The 27,817-nt window shown below is 38.0% G+C and overlaps 1 protein-coding gene across 1 annotated transcript; it reads left to right on the top strand.

Annotated features, from left to right (window-relative positions):
* The first annotated feature begins 81 nt into the window (after positions 1–81).
* Positions 82–27,406, top strand: LOC123870885 (rabphilin-3A). The gene is made up of 9 exons (XM_045914374.1): positions 82–335; positions 9,581–9,726; positions 13,195–13,339; positions 13,913–14,084; positions 17,561–17,689; positions 24,125–24,467; positions 25,330–25,474; positions 26,076–26,309; positions 26,789–27,406. The coding sequence occupies exons 1-9, from the start codon at positions 268–270 to the stop codon at positions 27,084–27,086; spliced, it is 1,680 nt and encodes a 559-aa protein (XP_045770330.1). The 5' UTR covers positions 82–267; the 3' UTR covers positions 27,087–27,406.
* The last annotated feature ends 411 nt before the right edge of the window (positions 27,407–27,817 follow it).

Genomic DNA, 27,817 nt, shown 5'->3' with positions numbered 1-27,817 from the left:
TAGTATTAATTAGGCGGATGCATTTTTGCCAAAAAGCCCTCCATTATTGTAGGAAGATTGTTTTTAATCTAACTGATAAGAGATGACATGATTCATTAAATGTATCACTGTTTTCAAGAGCGATGTTAACATATCGATTATTAGTATTCGCCAGTCGCCACGCGCGACGCAACAGTTGGAAGAAATCAACAGGCGGGAGTGTGCGACCCTACTCCTTTCACCCGCGAAATTTTAAATTCGTACTGTGTTTGTTTTTTTTTTACCGCGATGAACTTTCAGAGCAAAGCCAATAAATATGTGTGCCCAAATGATCGGCAGCTTTCTTTACGGTCAAAGTAAGTATTTTATTAAGTTCTTCAGTAAAGTTTGATAAATAAAATACGGCTCCATTGTTGACATTTCGCTTTAAACGATTTTCAATGAATTTTCTGGCGAATAGAGAACCTTACAACTGGTCTAGTGTGGTTCAGAACAAAAGGTAGAGATAGGGTAATTAATATGAATTTGTATTCCACACTGATTGGAAAACTTAGCTAGTTAGTTATTTTATTAGTCTCACAATATTCGTAATTTTGTTTTTATCGTCATAATAATTTATTATTATCACGTGCTTTCATGACCGTAGCCATGCAGGAATTCATTTCGGGAGGGGAAAGACTTTTACTCGACTTGATGGGATAAGTAGCTGGTTATTGGAGTTTTACCTTTTAAATGAGAAAAGTAGAATTCCCTGTCTACACTAATATTGTAAATGCGAAAGTATGTCTGTCTGTCTATCCATCCGTAACCTTTTCTCAGCCCACCTTCTTAACCAAAACTTGGTACTATTCAGAGAAAGCTTGGTTCCCGAAACAGTCAGGATTTTATTTTAGAAAATCTAAGTTGTCACGGTATTTTCACAAAGGAACCTAAATATTCAGGCGAAGTTGCGGGCATCGAATAATATTAAATAATATAAAGCGAGCCCGAAATTTTTGATTTAAGATAAACTATATTACTACCTATTATTAAATGCGAGTGTGTCTACCTACCTGTTGTGAAATATTATCTTTTCAGTTTTCACGGCCCATCTTTTCATCCTTTGGTACCGGAAACGGATATAAGCTTTTGATCCCAGAATATTAAGTTCCCACGGGATTTTCAAAACCTAGTTTTTATTCAAATGCAAAAAGCATCGCTATAACCCATAGATTACTGGAATAAAAGATAATAAATATATGGTATAGTGTAATAAAAATAATGGACGAACTACACCAAAAGATAGGTTATCTATAACCTATCTTTTGGTGTAGTTCGTCCATAATTAGGCGTATTTTCTGAAAACTTTGCAACCTAAGTACAAGTCAAAATTGAACCTAACTATTGAGGAAAAACTGATTACATCTGGGTGATTATATATTATATATCTACAAAATAACACATCGCATCGCAAAAGAAGTACCATGATTAAATATCTATAAACCATTATCATCCTCAATATCAACGCGTTTTACGCCAATACGCTATTGGGTTGGCATGCAAATTTCTCCACCAGAGGCGGTCAGAACCAGCATCCTTCCAGCTCCGAACTCACATAACCCTCATGTCCTTCTCTATTCCGTTGATCCACCGAACTCTTGATCTTTCTCCATCTCTACCGGCGCTCTGGTTTGCTGTTCAGCAACTTTTTCGGTTGCACATGTCCTGTCCATTGCATTCTTGACAATTAAAAGGTTATACTTATTATATACTCTAGGTAATATACATATATTATATTATTTATAGAGAAGAGAAAACTCTAATAGACGCTTACGTATTTGTTAAGTGGCTTCCCAAGTCATGGCTTCAGGAAAAAGGATCGTAGAGTTTGAATTTCTATAAATAACTCAGCCGAGGTTGCCGCGTCCTTGCTACGAGCACATCGTTTACTATCGCCCTGCCGCATCCGCTTCCGGACGCCTTGTTTTCATTACGGGTACTATAACTCATAGTGTCACTTAATTTGCTACCATTGGCATTGTTATTTTTGTTTTCGACAATAATAGATAAATTCCATTCCATCAACCTGTATGTGTCCACTGCTGGACATAGGCCTTTCCTAGAACGCGTCACCAAACATTTTCCTCTGTCTTCCTCATCCACTCGCTCTCCGCCACCTTCTTCAGGTCATCGGTTCAGCTGGCTGGAGGTCGTCCCACACTGCGCTTACCGGTACGCGCTCCATCGGCCGTCGATGACATGACCTACCCATTGCCACTTCAGCTTACTAATCCTTTGGGCTATGTGGGTTGCTTTTGTCCTTCTGCGAATTTCCTCGTTCCTGATTTTATCCCTAAGAGTAATATCCAACATAGCTCGCTTCATAGCTTGCTGAGCGACTTTTAGTTTGTGGACGAGGGCAACTGTCAGTGTCCACGTTTCTGCTTACGTCGTCAATACATACGAGTAAAATAAAATATACCTACTTAAAATGTTTAGTGGAGGGTTTTAGGTTATTTATACGGGTAAAAATATAAAGCTCAAGGTTGCCTAAGGTTCTGGACACACACTTGACACTTTCAATGTACACTACACTAGGTATACCTACTTTTACGACCTTTCTAGTGCAGCGGTACCGCTTGTGGTCTTATTTAAGTGGGAGGTCCCGGGTTCGATTTTTGACAGGGGCAATTTGGAAATTCGTGATTTCTGAACCTGAAAACATAAAATATTAATATCTAGGTATCATGTGCCCATTTGAATACGTATACTACATAGAAAGCAAGCTAAGCTCCTTGTTTTTGTGATAAAAGACGGGCCGTAGATAAAAGTTTGCTTCTAAGCAAATTGGAAAGATTTTTTTTAATCGTATCATTTTCTTACAATAAATTACAGCGACCCATGTCACATTTTTATTGTGTCTAATGGTGTGTCAGTGGGCCGTAAGTAGGCCCGGATGACATCAGGGTCGTGAGATAAGGACATGGACTATCTCGTTTGGGAGAAAAAATTGTGGCCAATATCACAATAAGTTTCACACTCGCTTCGCTCGCGATTTTTACTTCGTGTCTGAAATGAACTAGAAAAAAAATAAGGATACTTTTAACACGTAACCTTTAGTGGTATTTTCACCGGTAAGTCATAAACGGCTTGTGCCAGGAAAGGATTGCATTAGGTTTTTCGATCATAAAGTGCCTTAGCGAGTAAGTAGGTACTTGATATACCTATATTGCCATATAATCATAGGTACGTACATATTTATAAAGTCAGACGAAAACCGAACACAAAATCTACGAAGTCGTATGAAGCCTTTTGTGCGATAAAACAACAGGTAGGGTACACCTGTTATTATTAGAGCTAACTGTATTTTTAAATCAAACGACGATATAGGTTCCTACTGAATATCTCAGTACAATAGAATAGAATAGATTTTTATTCATATAGACTTTTACAAGTGCTTTTGAATCGTCAAAATAATTTACCACTGGTTCGGAATGCCGTTCCTACCGAGAAGAACTAGCAAGAAACTCGGCGGTTGCTCTTTTTAAAGCCTCATGCCCACTAAGTGGCCAAATAGAACCAATTTGCTTGCCTTAAGTAGGTCCGTATTTAAGAAACTGCATCCATTAGCAAAAACTGCGTCTTACTAGCTGAATCGCTTTTGCATAATTAATGTTGGAATATGAGAAAATCGAGGCTCGCTTCTTGTTTTAGCGACCGCGTGCAAAATATAGAATGCCGCCCACATCCGTCCTGTTTCCTGTTTTCTCCAGCTAAGCTTGTATAGGTACTATTTTGGTCGAAGGAGGTAACTTTGAGTGTGGAATGAATTTTCGTCGCGTGGGTTTTCGATTTGAGTCCAAGACCGGTGCCCGCAAGAGACCCTACTGGCTCCTATACATTTTCTATGACTTTTAATCCTACTTAATATTATAAACCCGAAAGTATGTAGGTACATATCTATGGATGGATGGATGTTTGTTACTCTTTTACGCAAAAACTACTGGACAGATTTGCTGGGAGTACCTACGGTATATTATACCCTGGATTAACACATAGGCTACTTTTTATGCCGAAAAATCAATGAGTTCCCACGGGATTTTCAATAACCTATAATCAACGGGAACGAAGTCGCAGGCATCATCGTAGTGAAGATATAATTCCAAATAGGTACTGCCACTATATCCCTACTCGTACCTACTCCTCGCGATCTCACGACAAAGCAACTACTGATTCAAAAAATGGCCGTAGTGATGCGCGACGCGTGCTGCTGAATCATCCGACTGTAGCGACAGGCACCAACGACAGTCGACCCTGTCACGGCTACAGTGTCGTCTGTCGCTATCGCTAGTCGCTACCGCTTGTCGCCGCCGGTCTCGAAAGTCTATCTTTACCTAAGATTGCCTTTGTTCGCGGCTCCATAGAGTGGGCTTCACTGATAAGGCGAGTTTAGTGTGTTCTGTCATGGTCCTGGTCCCGACTCTTTGTATTGTGTTTGATATATAAAGTTATAAAGCGCTTTCCCGACATTTATAAAGGTCGTTCATTATCCTTGAAAGGTCACCAGTTTATAGTGATATATACCTAGTTTAAACTTTATATATTCTTAACTATTTTAGAGACGGATAGTAGGCGGACTTTTGATTATTGTAATGTAGAATTGGGGGGGAAAAATATCAGCAGACATTGAATGAATGAATGAATGAATTGTGATGTTCGATTTACTTATTAGTACCTACGTAATAATCCATACTTATATTACAAATGTGAACATGTCAGTCTATCTGCTAGCTTTTCACGACCCATCTGCTTAATTTATCCATCCCAGTTATCTATAAACATGGGTTACTTTTTGTCCCGGAAAATCAAAAAACTCCCAAGGGATTTTTAAAACCCATCTTTTAACTGATTTGACGAAATCCTCCGGCTGTTTCGGTTTTTTTTTTGTTATCTCGTCGTAATGAAACCAAACGGCGCTAAACATAAACTAGGTACAAGTACTTACCATAATAAATATTTTTATAAAGCAATGAAAATGAATTCACAACCTGCAACGGGAAGCTGGAAGAAATCTCTGTTTAGAGATAAGCATTTCCAATGTGCTTGGCTTAATTTATTATAACTTTGTAACTATAATTTTGGTACATGAAAAATAAATATAAATATATAAATATAAAAGCTTAAAGCTGAAGAGGATTAACCGTAACTTTATCGGTTCCTGTTTTATAGATATCTCGATTCTCGTTACTGCATATATGCGCTGGTTCCAAGTAATCAGACCACGATTACGGTTTCATGTACCTACCTATATTAGAATTGTATCCATTATCTACCCTTCGAGAAGCGCTGCACTATCTAGTTTAATAGTTTTAATCAATAAGTATTACACTATAACACTAGAAACTTATACAAAAGTTTTCTGACTGAGCAATCCATCAAAGTTGAGTCACATAAGCTTAATGTTTACCTACTAACGTTTCAAATTCTTCTGTTTTCAAAAACTTTTTATTAGTTGTTTTAATCGATACCTGCAATATGTTAGCCGTTGATTGCGATCTCTCTTGGTGGTAATCACTTACCACCAAGAGAGATGCAGTCTTAGATGGAAGCGGGCTAACTTGGACGGGGTATGGAAGTTGTATTAACCTTTTATCGATTTCTACACGGCATTGTACCAGAACGCTAAATCGCTTGGGGTCACAGTTTTGCCAGTATGGTGGTAACGAGCTACGGTTAAAGCCTCCCTTAAAATAAAACACAAACAAGCAAAACACAAACCTCGAATGCCCAAGAAAGGCTCACAGACCAGTAAACCTTATTTCTAGGTAGGTATCGTTAGGTACAGAATCCGGGATGCATTACCCTCACACTTTGAAATTTTTTGTGAAAGTGGTGAATTTTTAATTAATATTTAGTACTGACGACGTATATATATTCCTCCAGCAACATCGAGTTGCAATAAAATCGAACATTGAATGTTGTGATTTCCATGGAGGCAAGAAGCTGGTCACTGGATCATTACCTCAACCCATCTCCGACACACTACTGAGCACAATTTTCCTCTCAAAATGAGAAATGTTTAGAGTTGGTAAAGGTGCCTACTGGGTATCAGAACCTTTTTAAAACTTAACCTTATTGACGTAAGAAAGGTCTGTTAATTACAATGGAGTCTGTTAACTCACCCCATTTAAACCAGTCATCCAATCCACATACGATAAAATCCCGGTTACCTGCCAATCCACACGTGTCTCCTTAACACAATTAAGCACCTCCGTAACTAAGTGTCCATTATCTATATACTACTAATAAATAAAATTGGAGTGTCTGTCTGTAATTTCGAAATAACTACCGCATATTCAGGTCATATGGTTATTTGAACGATACTATAACTGAATCACACGTTTTTAAAATTTTTGTCTGTCTGTCTGTCTGTCTATTTGAAAAGGCTAATCTTGGGAACGGCTGAACCGATTTTGACGGGATTTTCACAGACAAGTAGAAAATTGACCAGGGAGTAACATAGGCTACTTTTTTAACCGACTTTCAAAAAGGGAGTTGTGTTTTTCAACCTATGTACACCGAAATCTCCGAGATTTCTGAACCGATTTGCGTCATTTCTTTTTTAATCGATAGAGGAACTTTGCGACATTGTTTCATAAAAAATTTGGAGTCCAACTCCTCAATCCTGATGCTGCAGGGGATCTGACCAATCCACGCGGGCGAAGCTGCGGGCATCAGCTAGTTTGCAATAAACCTGCATCCTCCGGGAATTGTCCTTGAGTGCATCCCACTTCTTTACAGGATACAATAGGAACGATTGTTGTACCCATTCATTTAATGGACAGTAGAACGTTATAGCTAGGTAATATGGCTAATTCTAAAGGCTAATCTTTAAATTGATAGGTCTAAATGTGGTCAGCAGGGAGCAGTATGGAAGAAGTGGCAATATATTTAGACTTGTTATTCTAGTTTAGTTATAGGGACTATGTAAATACTACAGAATGAGTTCCATTGTTCTCATGAAATAAGCTTTGGGTACTACATAAGTTATAGTGGTCTACGGTGTTAACTTTTAGGCGTCGATCCCACAAACAACAGTCTATAGTTCTGTGGTTCCAGTTCAACTTTTCATGTTAAAGTTAACGGTCTAACACTTGGCGCAGTGATTAATTTCAAAATATTTAAATAGCATTGGAGGAATTGACTCTAAATTGTCTCTGGGCTAATCTGGTGAGAGGTCTTTGGCCGTTACTAGTTGCCACCGTAATGACAAAGCCATGCCGCCAAACAATTTGGATTTCCGATACGATGCTGCATAAGTAGAAGCTGATAAGCCAATAAACTTCCGCCTAGTCAGTCTGTCCGTCTTTTCGTCCGTCCTTGTGTAAGTCGATAATATTGTCACAGCTATTTTATTCAGAAACCAAGTTGAAAAGCACAGTTATAGAAAATTACAATGGCAATACGATCACGAGGCTATAATATAACTGTGCCTTTCATCTTGGTTACATGGATGAAATAATCATGGGAACTAGGGAGGGTATTTCTATACGACGTCATGTGCGTTAATACAGCCATTGCCATAATATTATCAAACTCGTCTGATATGAAAGAGATAAAAAGATAAAAGTAGATGGTATGTTGCGTTGAATTTAGTAATCAAGATATCAAATTAAAATGTTTACGAGGAAATCCCATGCTTACAGTTATAAACCCGTGAAATACTCATGGAAACGTCTAGCAAACTCTACCAAGTGCCAGTTAATTAATTAGTAATTACCTACATATTATTAGGAAACTCGCTTTCTTTGGACATTTACACTCTGAGAGGAGACACCAATCATCATTCCCAATATTAGTGTTGGAACGTAGAATTGTAGACAAAAGGGATGGTTGCCAAAGACGCTAATTGGTCGGACGATATAATATGGTGTTGGACAGGGCTTATTTACCAAAAGTTAAAACAGGCAACTTTTGGAGATGCTTTTCGCAGATGACCACCAAGCTTTATTTCGAATAAGGCATGCAATGATGATGAATCACACAATTTATCTAGTTAAGTACCTCCTTAACTACGGGTACAACTGATAATAATAATTTAAATTGTGATCGGTCACACAGTACCTACTCACTGAAACTACACTCAATAGGTCACCATCCTCAACAATAAAAACCTTTTAGTGACATATATAAGTAGCTTTTCTCTTATCGAAGTACGCTTGCGTAGCCTTGGCCCTTGACTTGGGTTATTTACCTCAAAATCTCATTTCCGCCAAGGCTATCCAAACTCCACGGGGCTTACTGCTGCCCGTAGGGAGCACATGCGTTCGCAATATGACCTTTTAACTGTAATTACATAGGTATACATGGTCATACAAAATATTTATTATTATTAAAAGCCTACCTCTAAATTTTTTTTTTTTAATTATACATTATTTTTTTCTTACAAAATAGAGGCCCAAGAAAATATCGACAAGAAGCCATATTAAGCCATTGGCTGATGCCCGCGACTTCATCCGCGTCGATTTAGGTTTTTGAAAATTCCGTGGGAACACTTTGATTTCCAGGATAAAAATAGCCCATGCCATTTTCCAGGTCTTACTTCTGTGTAGCCTATGCAAAAAATTAATACGACCGTTCGTTGTTACTCCGTTGCGACGTGATTGAAAGACAAATTAACTAACAAACAAACTTTCGCATTTATTATACCTATTAGTAGCATACCTACGATATTATAAGTAGAAAAATTTTCGATTCCGGCAGGGACAAATTGAGAATTTGTCAATTGTGAATTGTCTTTTATGTTGATGATGATGATGAAATTGTCTTTTATCCTGGTGGGAGGCTTCGGCCTAGATACCATCGTGCCGGCAAAGCCGTGCAGCCTAACGATTTAGCGTTCCAGTATTACGAATATATTATATCGTGTAGACATACCGCGATAAAGGTGTAAGTACTTACCTTTATCGCGGTGCATGTGGTTATCTGCAGTATTGGGTGGTTTAATAAAAACTGGCATATCTCTTTCCAGTTAGCCCGCTTTCATAATTGTCATCATTTAGCATCAGTCGAGATTGCAGTCAAGCGCTAAGTTGTACACAATTAAAAAAAAAGTATTGTTACAATACGATACTTTAACTTGAGCTAATTCGTTAGCTGCGTACTTATCTTTTACTAAGCAGAAGCAAATCTCTAGCCTATCTAACTATTATAAACTGAAACGAAATCTGATTTGTCAAGTTGGATACAAGTTGGATATTGCCAATTCCGCATTCAATGAGCCGGAAAATGATCCAGCCTTCTTGACAACCGAAGAGAAAATACGTGTAAACACGTTTTTATGTCGCATAAAATAAAAACAAAATCCTAATTTTATGATCTGGTTGGTCCATGAAACATCCTGCTATTTTCTTTTTGAATGCCTTCTACGCAAATAATAATTATATTCTAGACATGAAGCAATTCTACTAGCAAAGCCTCACAACGATTCTTATAGCATTTCAGAAGATTTCCCAGTAAAAGCGATGATTCTCTATCATAGTCTTTAACATCGGTAGGCAAGTTACGAAATAGGTTGTTCTAGACCACATCTTGCAGTCGTTGACTGAAGTTTTGTTCACAGGTTACGAACTGGTTGGTGTGCTGCTAGAAGTGAACCACCTTTGACGCAAAATGAGCGGGAAGCCATTGCAGCCGTGGTGAAGAGAGCTGAGAAGGTGGACGAGGTAGAGGCGCGACGCGTTGGTCGACTAGTTGCAAGACTCGAAGGTATAACTTGTCAAAATAGTGTGTAAATTAGTTCTTCTTCTTCTTGCTGATTTGGCGGCTATGCGGGGTCCTTCAGACCTCGGCCGTTACCGATTTATTGTGATCGCCAACGTTTTTAACCCCCGACCCAAAAAGAGGGGTGTTATAAGTTTGACGTGTGTATCTGTGTATTTGTCTGTGGCATCGTAGCTCCTAAACTAATGAACCGATTTTAATTTAGTTTTTTTTGTTTAAAAGGTGGCTTGACCGAGTGTCCTTAGCTACGAGTATAATCCAAAAAAATCGGTTCAGCCATTTGAAAGTTATCAGCTCTTTTCTAGTTCCTGTAACCTTCACTTGTCGGGGGTCTTATAAATTTTTAATTTACACTTGTTAGCTAATTAGTATCAGAACTCAAACTTTATAAGACCAGTTATCTGACAATAGGTAAGTACATAGAAACTGATTGGTTCGGAGTTGTATCGATCAAGTATGACTTTGAGAAACAGGATAGGTACGTATAAGTAGGCATTTAGAGGCCGTAGAGGTCTTTATAAGTGTGTGAATTCTAAATTGTCTCTGGTCTGGGTCTGGTGGGAGGCTACGGTCGTGACTAGTTAGCACCCTACCGGCAAAGCCGTGCACCCGTGCCGCTAAACGATTAGCGTTCCAGTAAAATACCGTTTAGAAACTGATAAGGGGTATAGACTATAGATGTAACAAAAATTGCCATACCCCTTCCAAGTCAGTCCGTTCCATCTTAGACTGCATCATCACTTACCACCGGGTGAGATCACAGTCAAGGGTTAACTTCTAACTTGAATAGATTTGCAGTAGATACAGAACACATGGCTGAAGATATGGTGAAAAGCGAAAATATAAATAAATTCCAAAATGAATATAAAGAATTCTATTACTCTAACCGAATCTATTTCTGTATCGGTACATAGACGGTTCCATCGCTAATAATAATAATTAGCAATATGATTCAATATTCTCGAAGGCAATAAGATTACGACCCTATTTTGATACTCGAATATTCCGAGAAAATCTGTAATTGCCCGACGCAATGGGATTCACCTAAAGCAAAATATTATAGAAACATAAAGGATAAAATAGCAATTATGTAATTAGGTGGAGATACTAATAAATAAAATTTAAGTGTCTGTCTGTAATTCATACATATTATGCAAGTCACAACATCTAGTGAGTGAAGTACGGCCTTATTAACCCCCGACCCAAAAAGAGGGGTGTTATAAGTTTGACGTGTGTACCTGTCTGTGGCATCGTAGCTCCTAAACGAATGAACCGATTTTAATTTAGTTTTTTTTTGTTTGAAAAGTGGCTTGATCGAGTGTTCTTAGCTATAATCCAAGAAAATCGGTTCAGCCGTTTGAAAGTTATTAGCTCTTTTCTAGTCACTGTAACCTTCACTTGTCGGGGGTGCTATAATTTTTTAATTTACACTTGTAATATATTTTATGCTTTACCAGACTCAAATTACTTCGTAACTACAATTTTGGTCTATGAAATAAAATAAATAAGTATACTTAGATAATAACTTAAACAACCGGTAAGGTTTGAATGTTTAATAAATGGGTCAGGGCATCTCATCGTAAAGTTGGTAAAGTGATATTTTGTAATACCTTTTAACAAAAACCATCTCTTTTGTTGAAACCTCTCAAAACGTAGGTACAGAATAATTCTGAATCAGTGATTATAGATGAAACCCAAAAGTTGTAAAAAAGTCTTACGAGTACCTACTTAGGTATTTGGACAAACATCTACTTATTTTGAGTTTTTCCGATTTATATACAATTTTTATATTATTTGAATGTGTTTATTTTACTATTAGCTAGCACTTAGCTACCTATTCTTGCAGTTGGTGTCTTGGTAGGGTCTAGGATGGTATTGGGTTGATTGATTGTAACGCCCCAGCCTCCCGCTGATATCAATGCCTTCTTAATTGATTAACTAGCAGGCAACGCTCACTAGGTACTCTATTTAATGGCAATTGCTCGACCATAAAGCTAAAATATAGGTAATATTAATTTATCACAATCCTCGGGAAGCAACGATAACATGTTGTGGAATCTTGATCAGGAAATAGTATGTACAGATGACGTATGTTCAGTATGCTATTGACTGATGGGTTCATCAAGAACAGATATAATAACAACTAAAGCTAAGCTATAATAGTTTCCCATACCAATTCCCTATGGGCCTCGAGGTATGCCTAGCTACGGCACGGCTGGATAGCCGCTTACCCATGTTGAACTTTAAGCTGGCGTTTCATCAACTAAGACCTAGCTTTCTCTGCTTAGGATCTTGAGGCACCTCCACTCCACTCTCGTCTGGCTTTACAAAGATTAACCAATGTCAAGTTCGTAGTTATTTGTAACAGGTTAGTTAAACTATACAAGTGTGGACCCCGCTGTGCCGGCGCTCGCCGACATACGCACGGCACCCCCTTAGAGCGCTTTCCAGTCAGTTTTAACAAAAAAAAAAACACTCCAAAAAGGCAGAGCACGACCGCCAGCTAACACCAACACAAACGAAGTCCATGAGGCACCTTGAGGTCAATTGTTATCATGTTCATATTCGTATACAATGTGATAACTAATCACCGCGCGCGGTGATGTAGTCAAGTCCGGTGGTTCTTGCATCGCTCGAAGCAGGCGACTATTGTGATAAGATCTCCACGTCGTCATAGTCGATTGTGTGCCGCGCTTGTGATGGCAATCAGGAGTTTGCGCTAAGATGAGCTCGTCGTGCCTATAAACACGGCTCGTCATTTGTTGCAAATGACGACACCTTTTCATTTTAAGAGGGCTCTCTCCGTCACTCGTTTCATACAAACGTAGTTCCAATTTCATTCGAATATTAAGCAACCAAAATCCATGAAATTTTGCAGACATATTCTAGAAACTAATATCTATGTCTGTGGTTTTCCAGATTTCTGTTAAAATATTCGGTTTCAAAGTTACGCGGTCTTAAAAATTTACATACAAATCTTTGAGCCCCTGTAATTTTAAAACTACATATTTTTAGAAAAATCTAAAACACCACAGACACAGATATTAGTTTTTAGAATATGTCTGCAAAATTTCATGGACTTTGGTTGCTTAATATTCAAATGAAATTGGAACTACGATTGTATGAAACGAGTGACGGATAGAGCCCTGTTAAAATGTTAAAAATACAATCTGAACCAGAATTAGTCGTAGGAGAATATTGCTGCCTCTCCTAAGGTGCGAGATATAAAGAATACTACCCTTCCAAATAATCTCATTTATTATACACATGCGTGTAACCAATACGGAAACGTAGTACAGACTGTTCATAAAATATGGAATAAAAATGGAACTCTACGGCGGCCGCGGTGGTCCGCTGAGTCAAGTCCAAGCATCGTATTACATTGTGCCCCTACAGCAACAAGTTACACATAACAGTTTTGCACTGATGATGCTCTACTCTTCATCTTTATAGGGATGCGTCGTTCAGCGCAAGGTCCTGCACCCCGCAGCTGTCTGCTTTGTGGAGAGACGTCGAAGTTGTTGGCTCCTTTACGCACCTGCTCCATGTGCCAAAACTCTGCCTGTCCCAAATGCGTTATTGACACACCCTCTCACAGGTAAAACTTTAATACCTTGTTGTAAACAAATAGGAGTCAATATCATGTGTATCATACGACCGTTGCCGAACAGTGACGAAGATTTCTATGCGCATTATTAATTTGATTGTACTTTCTATGCGCATTATTAATTTGGTTGTACTGTACATTCCTCTTTTTAGGGTTCCGTATATCTCGAAATCATTGAGTAAAGGCCTCCTCCAGAGGCCTTTACTCAATGATTCCTTTTTTATATCTCGAAATAAAAAAGGAACTTTTATAGGCTCACTTCATTGTCTGTCTGTCTGTCAAGTCTTTCAAGACCCGTCAAAGGAATCAAAACCTATAAGGTGCATTCCCGTTTCCTAGAATCATGTGGCGTAGCAGGTAGCAATTTCATATAGCACAAGTGAAGGGAAAAATCGGAAATTCGTAAAATGGTTACCTACATCACAAAAAAAGTGTTATTTCTTAAACGATGGTGCGGAACCCTTCGTGTACGACTCCAACTCGCATTTGACCGGTTTTATAAAATTCTTTTACTATATTTAATTAGCCTTTTTGATCTAATATGTGGTAAATTTTCCCATTCAGATCACCAATTTATTCTAGAAGAGAACAGTACATGTGCAACCTTTGTGCGGAAACCCGGGAGATGTGGAAAAAGTCAGGCGCGTGGTTCTTCAAATCCTTACCGAAATATATCTTGCCCGACAGGAGACCCACGGGACGATACAACGATTCGGAGCTAGCCAAATCACTTCAGGTAAAGTAAAGGCTTTGTAGTTTTTGACCTCTATAGGAAAAGACCTTCAGTAGGTACCTACGTAGGTAGTACTTACGTATCATTCACGATGTAGCAATAAGGTATTACGATTTTTGGCTACACTAATATAATATTTTTATGTATTACTTTTATGCTTAAAAAAATGGATGAACGTGGATGAATTGGCGGGCAAAAGCTAAGTGTTCCTACTTATAAGTTCGCGAATAGGTTGGGATGGCAATGGGGGTGAGGACGCTCCGCACACTCGCACAGCCCCCGCGCTAACTCGGCGCGGGAAAGCGCGGATGATGTGCAGGGAGCAGGGCGTTCCCCCGCCTCATATCCCGATTGCCATCTCGACCTGTCGCGTACTATACTTACACAAAAAAATCACAGAGATGCCATTTCTAACCCCCGACCCAAAAAGAGGGGTGTTATAAGTTTGACGTGTGTATCTGTGTATCTGTCTGTGGCGTCGTAGCTCCTAAACTAATGAACCGATTTTAATTTAGTTTTTTTTTGTTTAAAAAATGGCTTGCTTGATCGAGAGTGTTCTTAGCTATAATCCAAGAAAATTGGTTCAGCCGTTTGAAAGTTATCAGCTCTTTTCTAGTTACTGTAACCCTCACTTGTCGGGGGTGTTATAAATTTTTAATTTACACTTGTTTGCCCAAGACATCAAAGTGAAAACAATATAACAACTTCCAATAAATGATTTTAAATCCTAATAACATAGTAGCTGAAAGGGTAATAAGGCTATTTTTAACCTTTGACGTAATAAAGGGGATTTATTGCGATGGATGTCTATATCATGCCAGCTTTTTCGTGGAAAACGATCTCATTTCAATGTTTCATATAAATGCGTCTTTTATTGGGAAACTTTTATGGAGTGTAAACGCACTAAAGCCTTCGTTATTACATACAATGTGATTTGCAGAATATCTTTCTTGGGAGTGTTGTGAATATAGTGAATGTCTATTGGTTGAGATAATGAAGACTTGACAATCATTGTAGATTTTCTTCTTCAGGCTTTTGGGTACCGACAAAAATTGCTAATTCACGACACTTGCAAGAAAGTTATTCTCTCACTCACACTCCAACTCACACTGTATGTATTGTATAGGTATATATGTATCGCTGGTCGTTTCTCCCTGTGTTGGGGACAATACGCAGATAAACTTTCAGCTTTTATAAAATAACGCAGGTCTAGCACGCGCTGGCTCTTAGTCCATTATAAGGACGGCATATTAAACGATCTTATGTCGCTTATGTTCAGCGGCTCCCAAGAGACTCGTTTGCGATCTTCCGCCCACCTAGTAGTCACACAACACTGTGGTTTCCGGTGCGTGGTTTCCAGTCAAATAGGCACGGTCTATCGGTTCTTAGAACTATCCGTTCAAGCCTCGTGACTCGTTGAGCATGTACGAGTAAATCGATCACTCTCGTTCTTGGATCTCCTCATTTCTGATTCAAGCATGGCTCTCTTTACAATGAATGTATATTATCTGTGATAATATAGAGAGAGACGATATGAGAAAATTAGCTCAATCTAGTGCTATCAGCGATATAAATAGTAAATCCATGACAGTCAGTGCTATCTATCTTCTTTGACCCATTTTTTTCATTGTCCCGCCTTGGTGGGGTCCGCTTTCGTACATTTTGGCGCCCACTTTACCCGATCTTGAGCATTCAAGTTTTAGAGTCTATTGGCACAGGTCTGCGCTCACGTTTCGAGTAGGTAGTAAACGAGATGGAATGAAGAAATTCGTGGGAAATCACGGATGAGGAAGGCAGAGTACCTACCATGCTTGGTGGTGCGCTCTCGAAAATGGATAAATTGAACTGATACGTACCCACTAGCCTGCATGGCTTTTGCTAAAATAACTTTATTCGTGGCTTAAAATGAACAAATACTACAAGTGTCTAACATGCCTATGTACATAATTATGTCTATATTGACAAATGATTATAACAAATACAAAGACTGCTAAAATCATAACCCTTCCTTTCGGCTTTGCCGTAGTCGGGTAAAAACACAAAGCAATTCAAAGTTAGGATATTGCAAAAGTTATTCTAGATATTTTGTTGAACGTATCTAGTACTGTACCGACGTTTCTAGAAGCAAAATAATTACGTATTTATTATTCGATAGATAGGACTAGGTATATATTATGCCCATTTAATACCTAGTCTGCAATGTAAGTAAATGATTCCACGAAACGAAACTTAAGTGGTTAGCTACTCTGCTAGCTACTTGAAATACTGCAATTTTTAAGTATACTTTGCAAAATTCTCTCTAACATTCAAACTATTTTCTCATTGAATTCTTATATGTACGCTGCAACTTGTAAACGTTGACTTTGAAAGTGAAACGGTCTTAGAAAAGTATTTAAAGTTTTTTAATAAAAGTTTCAGCAACCTGAGACCTGTACGTAGCGATCTGAGTCTTTTACTTAAGAGGGCTCTCTCCGTCACTCGTTGCATACAATCGTAGTTCCAATTTCATTTGAATATTAAGCAAAACTTGAAATTTTGCAGACATATTCTAGAAACTAATATCTATGTCTGTGGTTTTCCAGATTTCTGTTAAAATATTCGGTTTCAAAGTTACGCGGTCTTAAAAAATTTCATACAAATCTTTGAGCCCCTGTAATTTTAAAATTATATATTTTTAGAAAAGTCTAAAACACCACAGACACAGATATTAGTTTCTAGAATATGTCTGCAAAATTTCATGGACTTTGGTTGCTTAATATTCAAATGAAATTGGAACTACGATTGTATGAAACGAGTGACGGAGAGAGCCCTGTTAACTCTTCTATTTTCTTCTAAATATATTTAAAAAAGGTGACTGACTGACTGATAGATCAACGCACACCTCAAACTACTGGACGGATCGGGCTGTATGCAGATCTAATAACTTAGACATCCGCTAAGAAAAGATTTTCGAAAATTTAACACCTGAAGGGATAAAATAGGGGTTTTCGTAGTCCACGCGGAAAAAGTCGCGGGCATTAGCTAGTTTAGAATAGAATTTGATTTATTCCTGCGGACCTAAGTATATAAATAAATTAATAACTTACGCTATGTAAGTGTACTCTACCCACCTATCTTTAGAATAAATCAATATTGACTACAGACTTAAATGGAGTATGATAAAGTAGGCCTTCCAATAAACAGATTAATGAAAAAAACTAAATTATGAAACACATTTCGTTTTTTTCACTGACCTCTACTTGTACCTACTTTAGTACACTGGACTTGCTGTTGCCTACCTATATTTGAAGCAACTTGATTATTGCTATTTCTTCGCTTATAGCAGCAATGAGGTTCTTGCCAACTCTTCTCAGTAGAATTTTCTTTCCGATCCGGTGGTAGAGTCACGGGCATAGCATAAGAGACACTAGTTGTCCGACATAAAGTATTTTTTTTTATTTTTATTTAACATGGCCATCAAACTATTTATTTTTGTCTAGGAAGCAGGCAACAGTAGCAACGAGGGGAAAACAGACTCTGAACCCGGTTCTCCTCACAGCATACACCAGCCATCATTCTCCCGGCAACCCAGCAACACCGACAGCAGAAAATCCATAAGCTCAGCAAAGGTAAGGCATTTATCTAAATCTAATAAATCAAAGTCAAAGTCAAAGTCAAAGCCATTCATTCAAAACAGGCACCATTCTACATTTTTTGATCGTCAATTGTAGAATTTTTGCGAGATAGAATGGTGATAGTTAATTAAGTAAACTTAAAACTATAGGGTTCCAAATGCGCCTTGGTCCGAGTTTAAAGCCCGCGTCAAACACAGTCGGGTATTCCTAAAACTTACTAGAACCAGGTGAGATTGCAGTCAAATTCTAACTTGTATCTGAATTTTAAATAAGTATTACCAAATATTACAGATAATATTATGGCACATAGCTACTCATCTAGACGTAGATTTTGCTACGCTCACATTTTCTCGTGAACTCTGTTGATTTTCCATTCGTTACTTTGATACAAAATAAGCTGTAACTAATAGGTATGCTTTGAGAATTGAGACTTAGGTAAGTTAACTTATATAACAGCGTGAAAATTTGTATAACGAGCAAAGTTTCAATGACTCTACGGTATAATTTAATAACAGTTTGAAGATCAATTAATTAATAAAGAGTAATTCAAATTCTTTGGTAGCTTTGCATTCAAGTGAGTGTCGTTATTAACAAGTGTAAATTAAAAATTGATAAAAAGTAAAAAATAACTTTTGTTTAGCTACACGTGTAATGTACCTAGGTATGAAGTCGAGCGAGCATATTAAAACAAAATTAGAAATCCAAGAGTGAAGCTCGCCCGACTTCATACCTAGGTACATTACACGTGTAGCTAAACAAAAGTTATTTTTTACTTTTTAGTGTTTGTCGTTTTTGAAGTCGGTTTTATTTTTCTTTTGAAAATTTTTTATTTCACAATTTTTAGTGGCCCCACTGTACTATAATATGCTGTGCCCAGTTAAAACCCTACTGTTTACTAAGCTATTACACTGATCGCGAGCAATTTGCTCCTATCCATTGAGGAGTTCTGTTCTCCATCTCCGAAGATATTCATCAGATCTTCACCAAATTTATATGGGACCATCTGCACAGTATACCCTTTCAAACAAAAAAAAAATTTTCCAAATCGGTCCAGGGGTTTTTGAGTAATCGGGGAACATACATAAAAAATATAAAAAAAAAATAAAAAAAAAAAAAAAAAAAAAGATTCCGACGAATTGAGAACCTCCTCCTTTTTTGGAAGTCGGTTAATAACACCCCCGACAAGTGAAGGTTACAGTAACTAGAAAAGAGCTGATAACTTTCAAACGGCTGAACCGATTTTCTTGGATTATAGCTAAGAACACTCTCGATCAAGCCACCTTTCAAACGAAAAAACTAAATTAAAATCGGTTAACTAGTTTAGGAGCTACGATGCCACAGACAGATACACAGATACACCCCTCTTTTTGAGTCGGGGGTTAAAAATAAATGCGTTAATAAGGTCTTGGACTGTAGTAATAAAATGTTGTCCCTATTGTCCTACACAATCATTGCAACGACGCTCTGGTGGCTTTTATCGACAAAACTTTGCGAAAGGGTTTTTAAAAACCTCAATCCAGATAAATGAAGTCATGGGGAAAATCAAATCTATACTTACCTAGTTGACTGGCCCTGGCTCCGCTTGGATAGAATTTTTCGGTGGAATTTTCAAAAATCCTGAAACACAGTTGGGTACCTACTTACCTACCTACTTTTTATTTTTTGACCGAAAACCCACAAATAATACATTTTCATCGATATATATAACTTGAAAATTGACGGCTTTTCATACAAACTGTCAATTAATTACCCTATTTAATTTAAAATCCTTTCTGTAAACGACTAAATCATAAAAGAAACTTACCTACTGCCAAAATTTTGAGTTCATGTGCGTTGATAGATCAAGTAGTCAGTCAGAACAAGACTATAGATTAAAGATAACTGGATCCAGTAAGTTAATATTTTGCATGTAAATTTTCTCTATTACACAGACTCACCCTAGGAAAGGATTTTCCGAATTTCCCCCTAAGCCAAGCCGGGTCGGGTGGTTTAGCTAGTAAGTAGGCTTTTGTAGCCATCAAAATTGTTTTATTTACCCGAGCTATCAAATGAAGCTGTTTCCCTAAATTTTATTTCAATTCTGGAGGAGCGTACAAATTGAACATTAATCACGCCCAATTTCCCAACAGAACGAGAGCTGAGATGTCTGAACTCTGCTGAACCACTGTTTAGCAATCATACAGTTTGGACAAGGCCAGTTTTATATAAAGAAAAATGCTATTTCGATCTCTAAACTAAACACATAGAAGTTTGGTCTTTCAAATAAGTTAAAGGTGTCAACACACTTGAGCTGCGCTGCACGACGCGGTGCGGCATATATTATAGTTTGTATGAGTTTGTATGGAGCAAGGCCGCCGCGCCGCCCGTGTAACAATTTAGTTTACTCAGTCAAAAGATTTTGTAACACCAAATCAGCACCATTATCTTCCTGTATACTTATATACTTACTTACTATATCGTACCAAAGCATTTGTGGAATGTAAATCAATCGGAACCCTTAAAGGATCACTTTGTTGTCTGTCTGTCTGTCCGTATGTCCGTCTGTCGTGTCTCTCAAGAAAACCTATAGGGTACTTCCCGTTGACCTAGAATCATGAAAAGCAGGTAGGTATAGATAGGTCTTATAGCACAAGTAAAGGGAAAAATGCGAAAACAGTCAATTCGTGGTTACATCACAAAGAAAAATTAAAATATGTGCATGAAGAAATAATTTAGTATTTTCAATTTTCAAAGTAAGATAACTATACCAAGTGGGGTATTATATGAAAGGGGTTTAACTGTACATTCTAAAACGGATTTTTATTTATTTTTATGTATTTAATAGTTTTTGATTTATCGTGCAAAATGTTGGAAAAAATACCCGAGTACGGAACTCGCACTTAGCCGGTTTTTTATTTCGTATCTTAACTCTGGGATTGCTACACCATGTCCGAGTCAACCCCATTACTCATAGCATAACGAATGTAATAAATAGGGTGGTGCGTCGCGTCGCTACGTCATTCGTGCGTCATAACGACGGATTCAAATGTGTAGGTAGATGAGGATATTCAAATCTGTGCTTTGTTTGCGATGGCGCTGGCCTTATTGGCGACATAATGTTAGCTTTATAACCCTGTTATATTGTACTTTAAGTATAATTTTTATTAGTTGGGTTAAATTGATAAGTTCTTTAAACGCCCGCATCGGTCTACCTTCGTAGAGGTACCTACCCTATAGGTTTCTTGACAGACACGACGGACGACGGACGCACAGACAGACAGACAGACAACAAAGTGACCCTATAAGGGTTCCGTTTTTTCTTTTGAGGTACGGAACCCTAATAAAAATCTGTTTGCCATCTAACATTCGTAACCTGTAAAGAGTAGAAAATACTCCTAGAGCTTTGAAGTTGATTAGCATTTTATTAATATTTAGCAGGCTACCGACAAAAGGTGCACTTGTAATTTAAAAGTTTTCTTTCGGATTGAATATCTTAAGAATTTCCTTAAGCGCCTTCGAGGTAGTTTACTTTACAAACAAGATCTTTCCTTTATATAAATAACTACATCGTATTCTCTGTTTCAAAAGGTAAGTTCTACCAAACCAGTGGGTAATTAATAGGTACTTAAACCAGTAACTGTAGTTATTTACTTAATTAATTCCACCAAAGTTTAATATTGCCAATGTAGTTTTTTAGCTGTTGCTAACTGAAAGATCAGAAAAGATGTTTTTAACCCCCGACCCAAAAGAGGGGTTTATAAGTTTGACGTGTGTATCTGTTATTTGTATATCTGTGTATCTGTCTGTGGCATCGTAGCTCCTAACCTAATAAAAAGATTTTAATTTTGTTTTTTTTTTTTTTGAAAGGTGGCTTGATCGAGAGTGTTCTTAGCTATAATCCAAGAAAATCGGTTCAGCCGTTTGAAAGTTATCAGCTCTTTTCTAGTTACTGTAACCTTCACTTGTCGGGGGTGTTATAAATTTTTAATTTACACTTGTTCTCTAAACTAAAATAAAAGTGGGCAAATCTTCATCCTTTTATTTTTATTATAACCTAGCTTTGGCCTACAACTTCGTCCGTGGTACATAATCATGTAATTTATAGCCTATGTTACGTAATGGTGAAAGAATGATTAAAATCGGGTCAGTAGTTTCAGACTTTATGGATTACAAACATACAAATCTTTCCTCTTTATAATATTAGTATAGAAGTATACACAACAGTATTTATTCCTTGCGCGAACCTTTCTAATCACTAAGGGTAAGTCTGCACTGCGAATTTTCACTGCGCGATTAATATCCTCAGAATTCTGTGTTGTTGAAATTGTATGGGGCCGCGTCGCACGTTCGCGATAAAAGTACATGCGAAGTGCTTCATACAATAAAATTATCATGTCACAGAATTCTGCAGAAAAACCGCACGGTGAAATTTTGCAGTGCAGACTTACCCTTAGTGTAAAGATTAGAAAGGACTTTTTTTTTTCTTCTCTCGTTTGGCTTTACAAAGATTAGCCAATGTCAAGTTTGTAGTTATTTGTAACAAGTTAGGGAAACTATACAAGTATGGACCCCGTCTGTGCCGGCGCTCGCCGACATACGCACGGCACCCCTTAGAGCGCTTTCCAGTCAGTTTTAACAAAAAAAAAACACTCCAAAAGGGCAGAGCACGCCCGCCAGCTAACACCAACACAGACGAAGTCCTAGAAAGGACTTATTAGGATAAAAATATTTGATTCGGACTTCGTCTGGTTGGCGTTTGCTGGCGCGCGTGCGGTGCCTTTTTGGAGTGTTTTTTTTTTGTTAAAAGTGGCCGGTTTTTGTTTTTTACATACTTATATAGTTTCCCTATCTTGTAAAGTAGAAGTCACGTTCATAATGTTAGCGCCGAACTTCATCAAGCATCAAAAGCTCAACGATACAGGAGCAGGCTGATTCTGAAGGGTCGGACTCGGCGCGGCGGCTTAAACCAGACCCGTTGCACTATTGTCGTACCTACTCCTAGTACAAGCTTTACGCTAAGTTGGAGGGGAGAAGGGAATATTAGTCACGATTATAACGTGGCTAGTATAGAGTATTCTTTAAAATAAACAGAAAGCGCCCTGTACGGATATCTTGTTGCTATCTATCGTCCATAGATAGTAGTAGTAGGTAATCAAGACATTACTTAGAGTGCCTGTCCATTTAAGTGGAGCGCAGTGGAGCGAAGCGGACATGGGTTCAGCAGACCAATCAGATTATTGAGAGACGACGTGAAAAATAAACAGACAGAGGGTGCCACGCTCGGCGTAAAGCTATTGAAATCGCTGTGTTGTGTTATTTACTTAATTTATCCCTTGTTAGGAGAATTTTCTGACACACTTTTTAAGCTTTTACATCTTTTTAGGGTTCCGTGCCTCAAAAGGAAAAACGGAACCCTTATAGGATCACTTTGTTGTCTGTCCGTCTGCCCGTCTGTCCGTCTGTCAGTCTGTCCATCTATCGTGTCTGTCAAGAAAACTTATATAGGGTTGACCGTTGACCTAGAATCATAAAATTTGGCAGGTCTTATAGCACAAGTAAAGGAAAAATTCCCAAAACCGTGAATTTCTAGTTTCATGAACAAATAATTAGTATTTTCAATTTTCAAAATAAGATAACTATGTCAAGTGGGATATCATATGAAAGGGTTTTACCTGTATATTCTAAAACAGATTTATTTTTATTTTTATGCATGATTTACGTTTTTGATTTATCGTGAAAAATGTCAGAAAAAATACCCGAGTACGAAACCCTCGGTGCGCGAGTCTGACTCGCACTTGGCTGGTTTTTTTTTTTACTTTCACAATCTCAAACTCTGCAATGATACCTGTTTTGAATAAATGGCTTTGACTTTAACTTTGACTTTGACTATAATTGTCATAAAATAAAACTTTTAACTTGTAAATTATTATAACAAACGTCTAACAAGTCAACGGATATGCCTGCGGCTGCGAGAAGTTTTGCCCGACAAGGGACACAATGCGATGCGACGCGATGCGAATTCGCAACGCCGAAAGTTGCGACACGAATTACCGCGATGCGATTTCATGCGGCATGGCGTCTTCCTTCCACGATAAGGAGACCATTCCTTCGAATTTGATGCGAATCAATTCGCAAATTCTTGCGAAGCGACGTGCGAGCTCGCAGGTTTTGTGTACAAGCCCTAGTTTTTGCGGATAGAATAATACCTATGAAACTTTACGAACAAGTTTTTATTAGGTTTCTATAAGTTTCCGATTACTTATAACGAGTTTTATCGTGTTATGTAGGTACCTACACGCAGCTTAAACTAACAATATGTTGGCCTAGCCCGCCTGGAGTCCCCAACATGCCCTTGTGACATACTTATTCGAATTCATTAATTATTCGAATTAATCAGCTCATTTTACTACCTATTGCTATATCAATCAAAAACAAGACACTTTCTTCCAGGACCACGAATGGAGCGAAACCGATATCTTATCCCACGGAGTAAGCGGACTAAGTCTACATAGAACAGATAGCCTTAACCAGCGTCCTTTAGGCCTTAAACGCACTAGCAGCAAAGGCAGTGCCTACAGTCTTAGAAGTATAAGAAAAGAGATGCCAAAACCTACTCAATTAGAGAGACCACCCACCATCCCTGACTCGGGATTCGGGACTTTGGAATTAAAATTGGCCTATGATAATGGGACTTCGTCATTGGCTGTCACAGTGATGCGGGCAAGAGGGTTAATAGGCATGGATATGACCGGACTTTCAGATCCGTTCTGTAGGTTAGAAATATTACCACGAGGTAAGAAAAGTTTTAGTTTTTCTTTTTTCTAGGATAAGTTATTTAACCTTGATGTATTGATTTGTATATATACCTACCTATATTGATTGATTGATATATTATATACCTATATTTCTCTTCAAATCTTGCAAAGAGATTTATGAATTTGTACTTGACGAGGTCGGGAGTTCGATCCCGGGCACGCACCTCTAACTTTTCAGTTATGTGCGTTTTAAGCAATTAAACATCACTTGCTTTAACGGTGAAGGAAAACATCGTGAGGAAACCTGCATGCCTGAGAGTTCTCCATGTACTCAAAGGTGTGTGAAGTCTGCCAATCCGCATTGGGCCAGCGTGGCAGACTATGGTCTACACTCTACACCCTTCTCACTCTGAGAAGAGACCCGTGCTCAGTAGTCGGCCAGCATTGGGTTGATCATGATGATGGTTTTTAACAGCTACAAAACATGTTAAAACTTTGTTAGTAAAATTATTACAATACATTAAATAAATGAAATAAAAATATGCTCAACTAGTTACTTTTTATATCCGAAGTGTAAAGATTAACTTTAGAAAAATATCTTCATCACTGATACTTGATTTAAATTGGTAGGTAGGTACTTAACTTAAATAAATAAGGAAAGCAATATATTTTTTCACGCTTGAGTACATAATATCACGAAATCAGAATAAGGTAAAAAAATGAACACATCCAAGCAAACCGCTTTCAGTTCCTTTGTTACTTTGTTGATATTTCGAGTCGTTTCGATTCCCCGCCAACGTGCGCGAGCCTTTGATTGACATGGATTTTTTGTAATCAAAAATGTTTAGCGAAATGTGAAAAATGAGTAAAAATAATTGTTGAATTTCCCTTTCATTTCAGAAGGCACTTATTCAAACAGACTACGGACGAAGACGGTACACAAAACGAAAAATCCGGAATTCAACGAGACTGTTCACTTTTTTGGCATCACCGAGTCTGACTTATCCACAAAATCTTTGGAGATTGTTCTATTTGATGACGATAAGTAAGCTTTATCATCCAAGTGTAACTTTTCTCTAGGGTAGTTCCTGACACTTTTGTAGCGTAGCGTAGTTCGTAGCGCCTACGAAATCTCCGCGTAGGTGTTTTACATAGCGCGCCGTAGGCCGACGCGATTGAGAATTATTGAGAGGAGATTGAGCTATACGTGTACGAATTGTGTACGAAATCTTTTTAGTTGTCTCATCTTGGATATATTTTTAGAAAATTTTATTTTATAGCAGTATACTTAATTTGATTCAAAAAATAGTTTAATGTTAGTTCTCAGTGACCATATTCACAATATTCAATCGGAAAGAAACTGGTACGTTGCTTCTACATGTTCTTATTTTATATTATTGAATCTAGATAGGTACCTATCTACAGCTGATACTTTTACGAAGTCCATACTACCTTAACACAATTCAATGCGAACAATAACCATTTACCTTATTTTGTAGTTTTTGTGAATTAGTATTTTTCAAACCCGCATTGTATAGCGTGCAAAACTCTGGTCAATGCCCCACCTACGACGCAGTATTGACTTCGAGTGACGATTAATGGAACATTCGCTGACCTGTAATTTCCGAATATTTTACTATCAACAGGTACGGTTGCGATGAAATGGGCTCAGCTACAGTTGCTCTCAGGGAATGCCTGAAGTCCCCCGCTCAGTTACGATTAGCACTCTCAGGGGCATCGGGTGCCGAGCCTATAGGGCCGAGGCTTCTGTTAGCGTTGTGCTATAGCACCAAGAGAAGAGCATTAGTGGTAACGATCTGCAGAGGCGCGGAGTTGCCGTCCCAGGACAGTAATGGATATTCTGATCCTTTCGTTAAATTGTGAGTAGATATTTATTTTTTAATGTTGAAACTATCGTGAGTGTTATTACCAATATAAGTACCTGTAGAATGTCTCAACCGCAACGCGCAGTGAGCTGAGTCCCTGTGAAAAAGGATGGGTTCGAACTACTGTATTTGGGCTTACATCGACTGAATTCACTCGTATAATATCTTTTCCCAAAAAATTGTGTCTAAAATTCTTCAGTGCTTGAAGACCAAAGTCTTCGTGCGGAGGTTGGGGGTTCGATCCCGGGCACATACCTACTTTTAACTTTTTGAAGCTAAGTATGTGTGCTTTAACGATAAATAATACATCGTGAGGAAGTTCTGCATAATGTTCTCAAACGTGTGTGAAGTCTGCTAATCCCGCACTGGGCCAGCGAGCGTGGCAAACCATGCAACCCGTATCAATCTGAGTGAAGACTTGTGATCAGTAGTGGGCCGGCGATGGATTGATCATGATGATGAACTTTTTCCAGATACCTAGATCCCGATCCGTACCACAAGAAACACAAGACGTCAATCAAATGGCGCAACTTGAATCCAGTTTGGAATGAAGAGTTCCTCTTCGAGACTCGACCGACTGAGCTTTCCCGACAGAACTTGACTGTGACCGTCTGGGACAAGGATTATGGGAAGCCTAACGATTTCCTCGGCAGCTTAGTACTAGGAGCGAGCAGTAAAGGGAGGAGACTAAAACACTGGATGGATTGCATTAAGTTCCCTGATCATAAACATGAGCAGTGGCACTCTTTAACTGATACACAACATTTGTAAATTAAAAACTTAACTTAGCTCTTTCCACGAAAGTTGAAAATTTAGTTTCCAACAAAGTTAAGATACAAAACGTCATTCCCAGGACGTCGGGTCTCTACCTAACCTACTACTTAAGTAGGTAATAATGTAAAACGTGCCAAAGATTTTTAAGTACCTAACTATAATATTGTTATAAGTTTATGTATTCATATTATAATTATTGTTGTCGTATCTACTGCTTTAAATAAATAAAATATAATTATCACACATAGGTACCTATTGCTACCAACTTACCTACTAAGTGTTTGAATGTTATTGTGAGAAATACAGAATATATGTTTTTCATCGAAAAATTTAATGAAATACCTACTTTGCCTGCTAGTTTAAATTTATTCAGAATATATTCAGGTATCGTTTCTGGTAGGTAATCATTGGGATACCTAAATACCTATATAAAAATTCAGTGAAACCAGAAAGTGGACCAATGTGCACACGTATGTTAGTTTGGCCAGATACACAAATCCGTGTTAGCGACTACGTAAATAATCCACTTCCATACTAAAATTATATAGCGAAAGTGTAGGTATCTGCATACCTAGGTATCTCTATATAATAAATCTATCTAATAAAATTTGAATTTCGCGGGCAGACACATCGCATCCACCTTAAGTATCTGAGTAGAATAGTATGGCTATGGCTCTCAGAACACGCATTAAATAAACAGTTAGGAGTAAGATGCCACAGCAGAAGTT

This window comes from Maniola jurtina, chromosome 13, assembly GCF_905333055.1.
Source record: "Maniola jurtina chromosome 13, ilManJurt1.1, whole genome shotgun sequence".
NCBI lineage: Eukaryota > Metazoa > Arthropoda > Insecta > Lepidoptera > Nymphalidae > Maniola > Maniola jurtina.
Note: the sequence above shows the minus strand (reverse complement) of the source record. Positions and strands in the feature narration are given on the sequence as shown.

Coding starts and splice junctions, on each gene's coding strand:
- LOC123870885 (XM_045914374.1), top strand. CDS start 268: ATGAACTTTCAGAGCAAAGCCAATAAATATGTGTGCCCAAATGATCGG. Junction 336..9,580: donor CAGCTTTCTTTACGGTCAAA/GTAAGTATTTTA, acceptor TTTTGTTCACAG/GTTACGAACTGGTTGGTGTG. Junction 25,475..26,075: donor GTTCTATTTGATGACGATAA/GTAAGCTTTATC, acceptor TACTATCAACAG/GTACGGTTGCGATGAAATGG.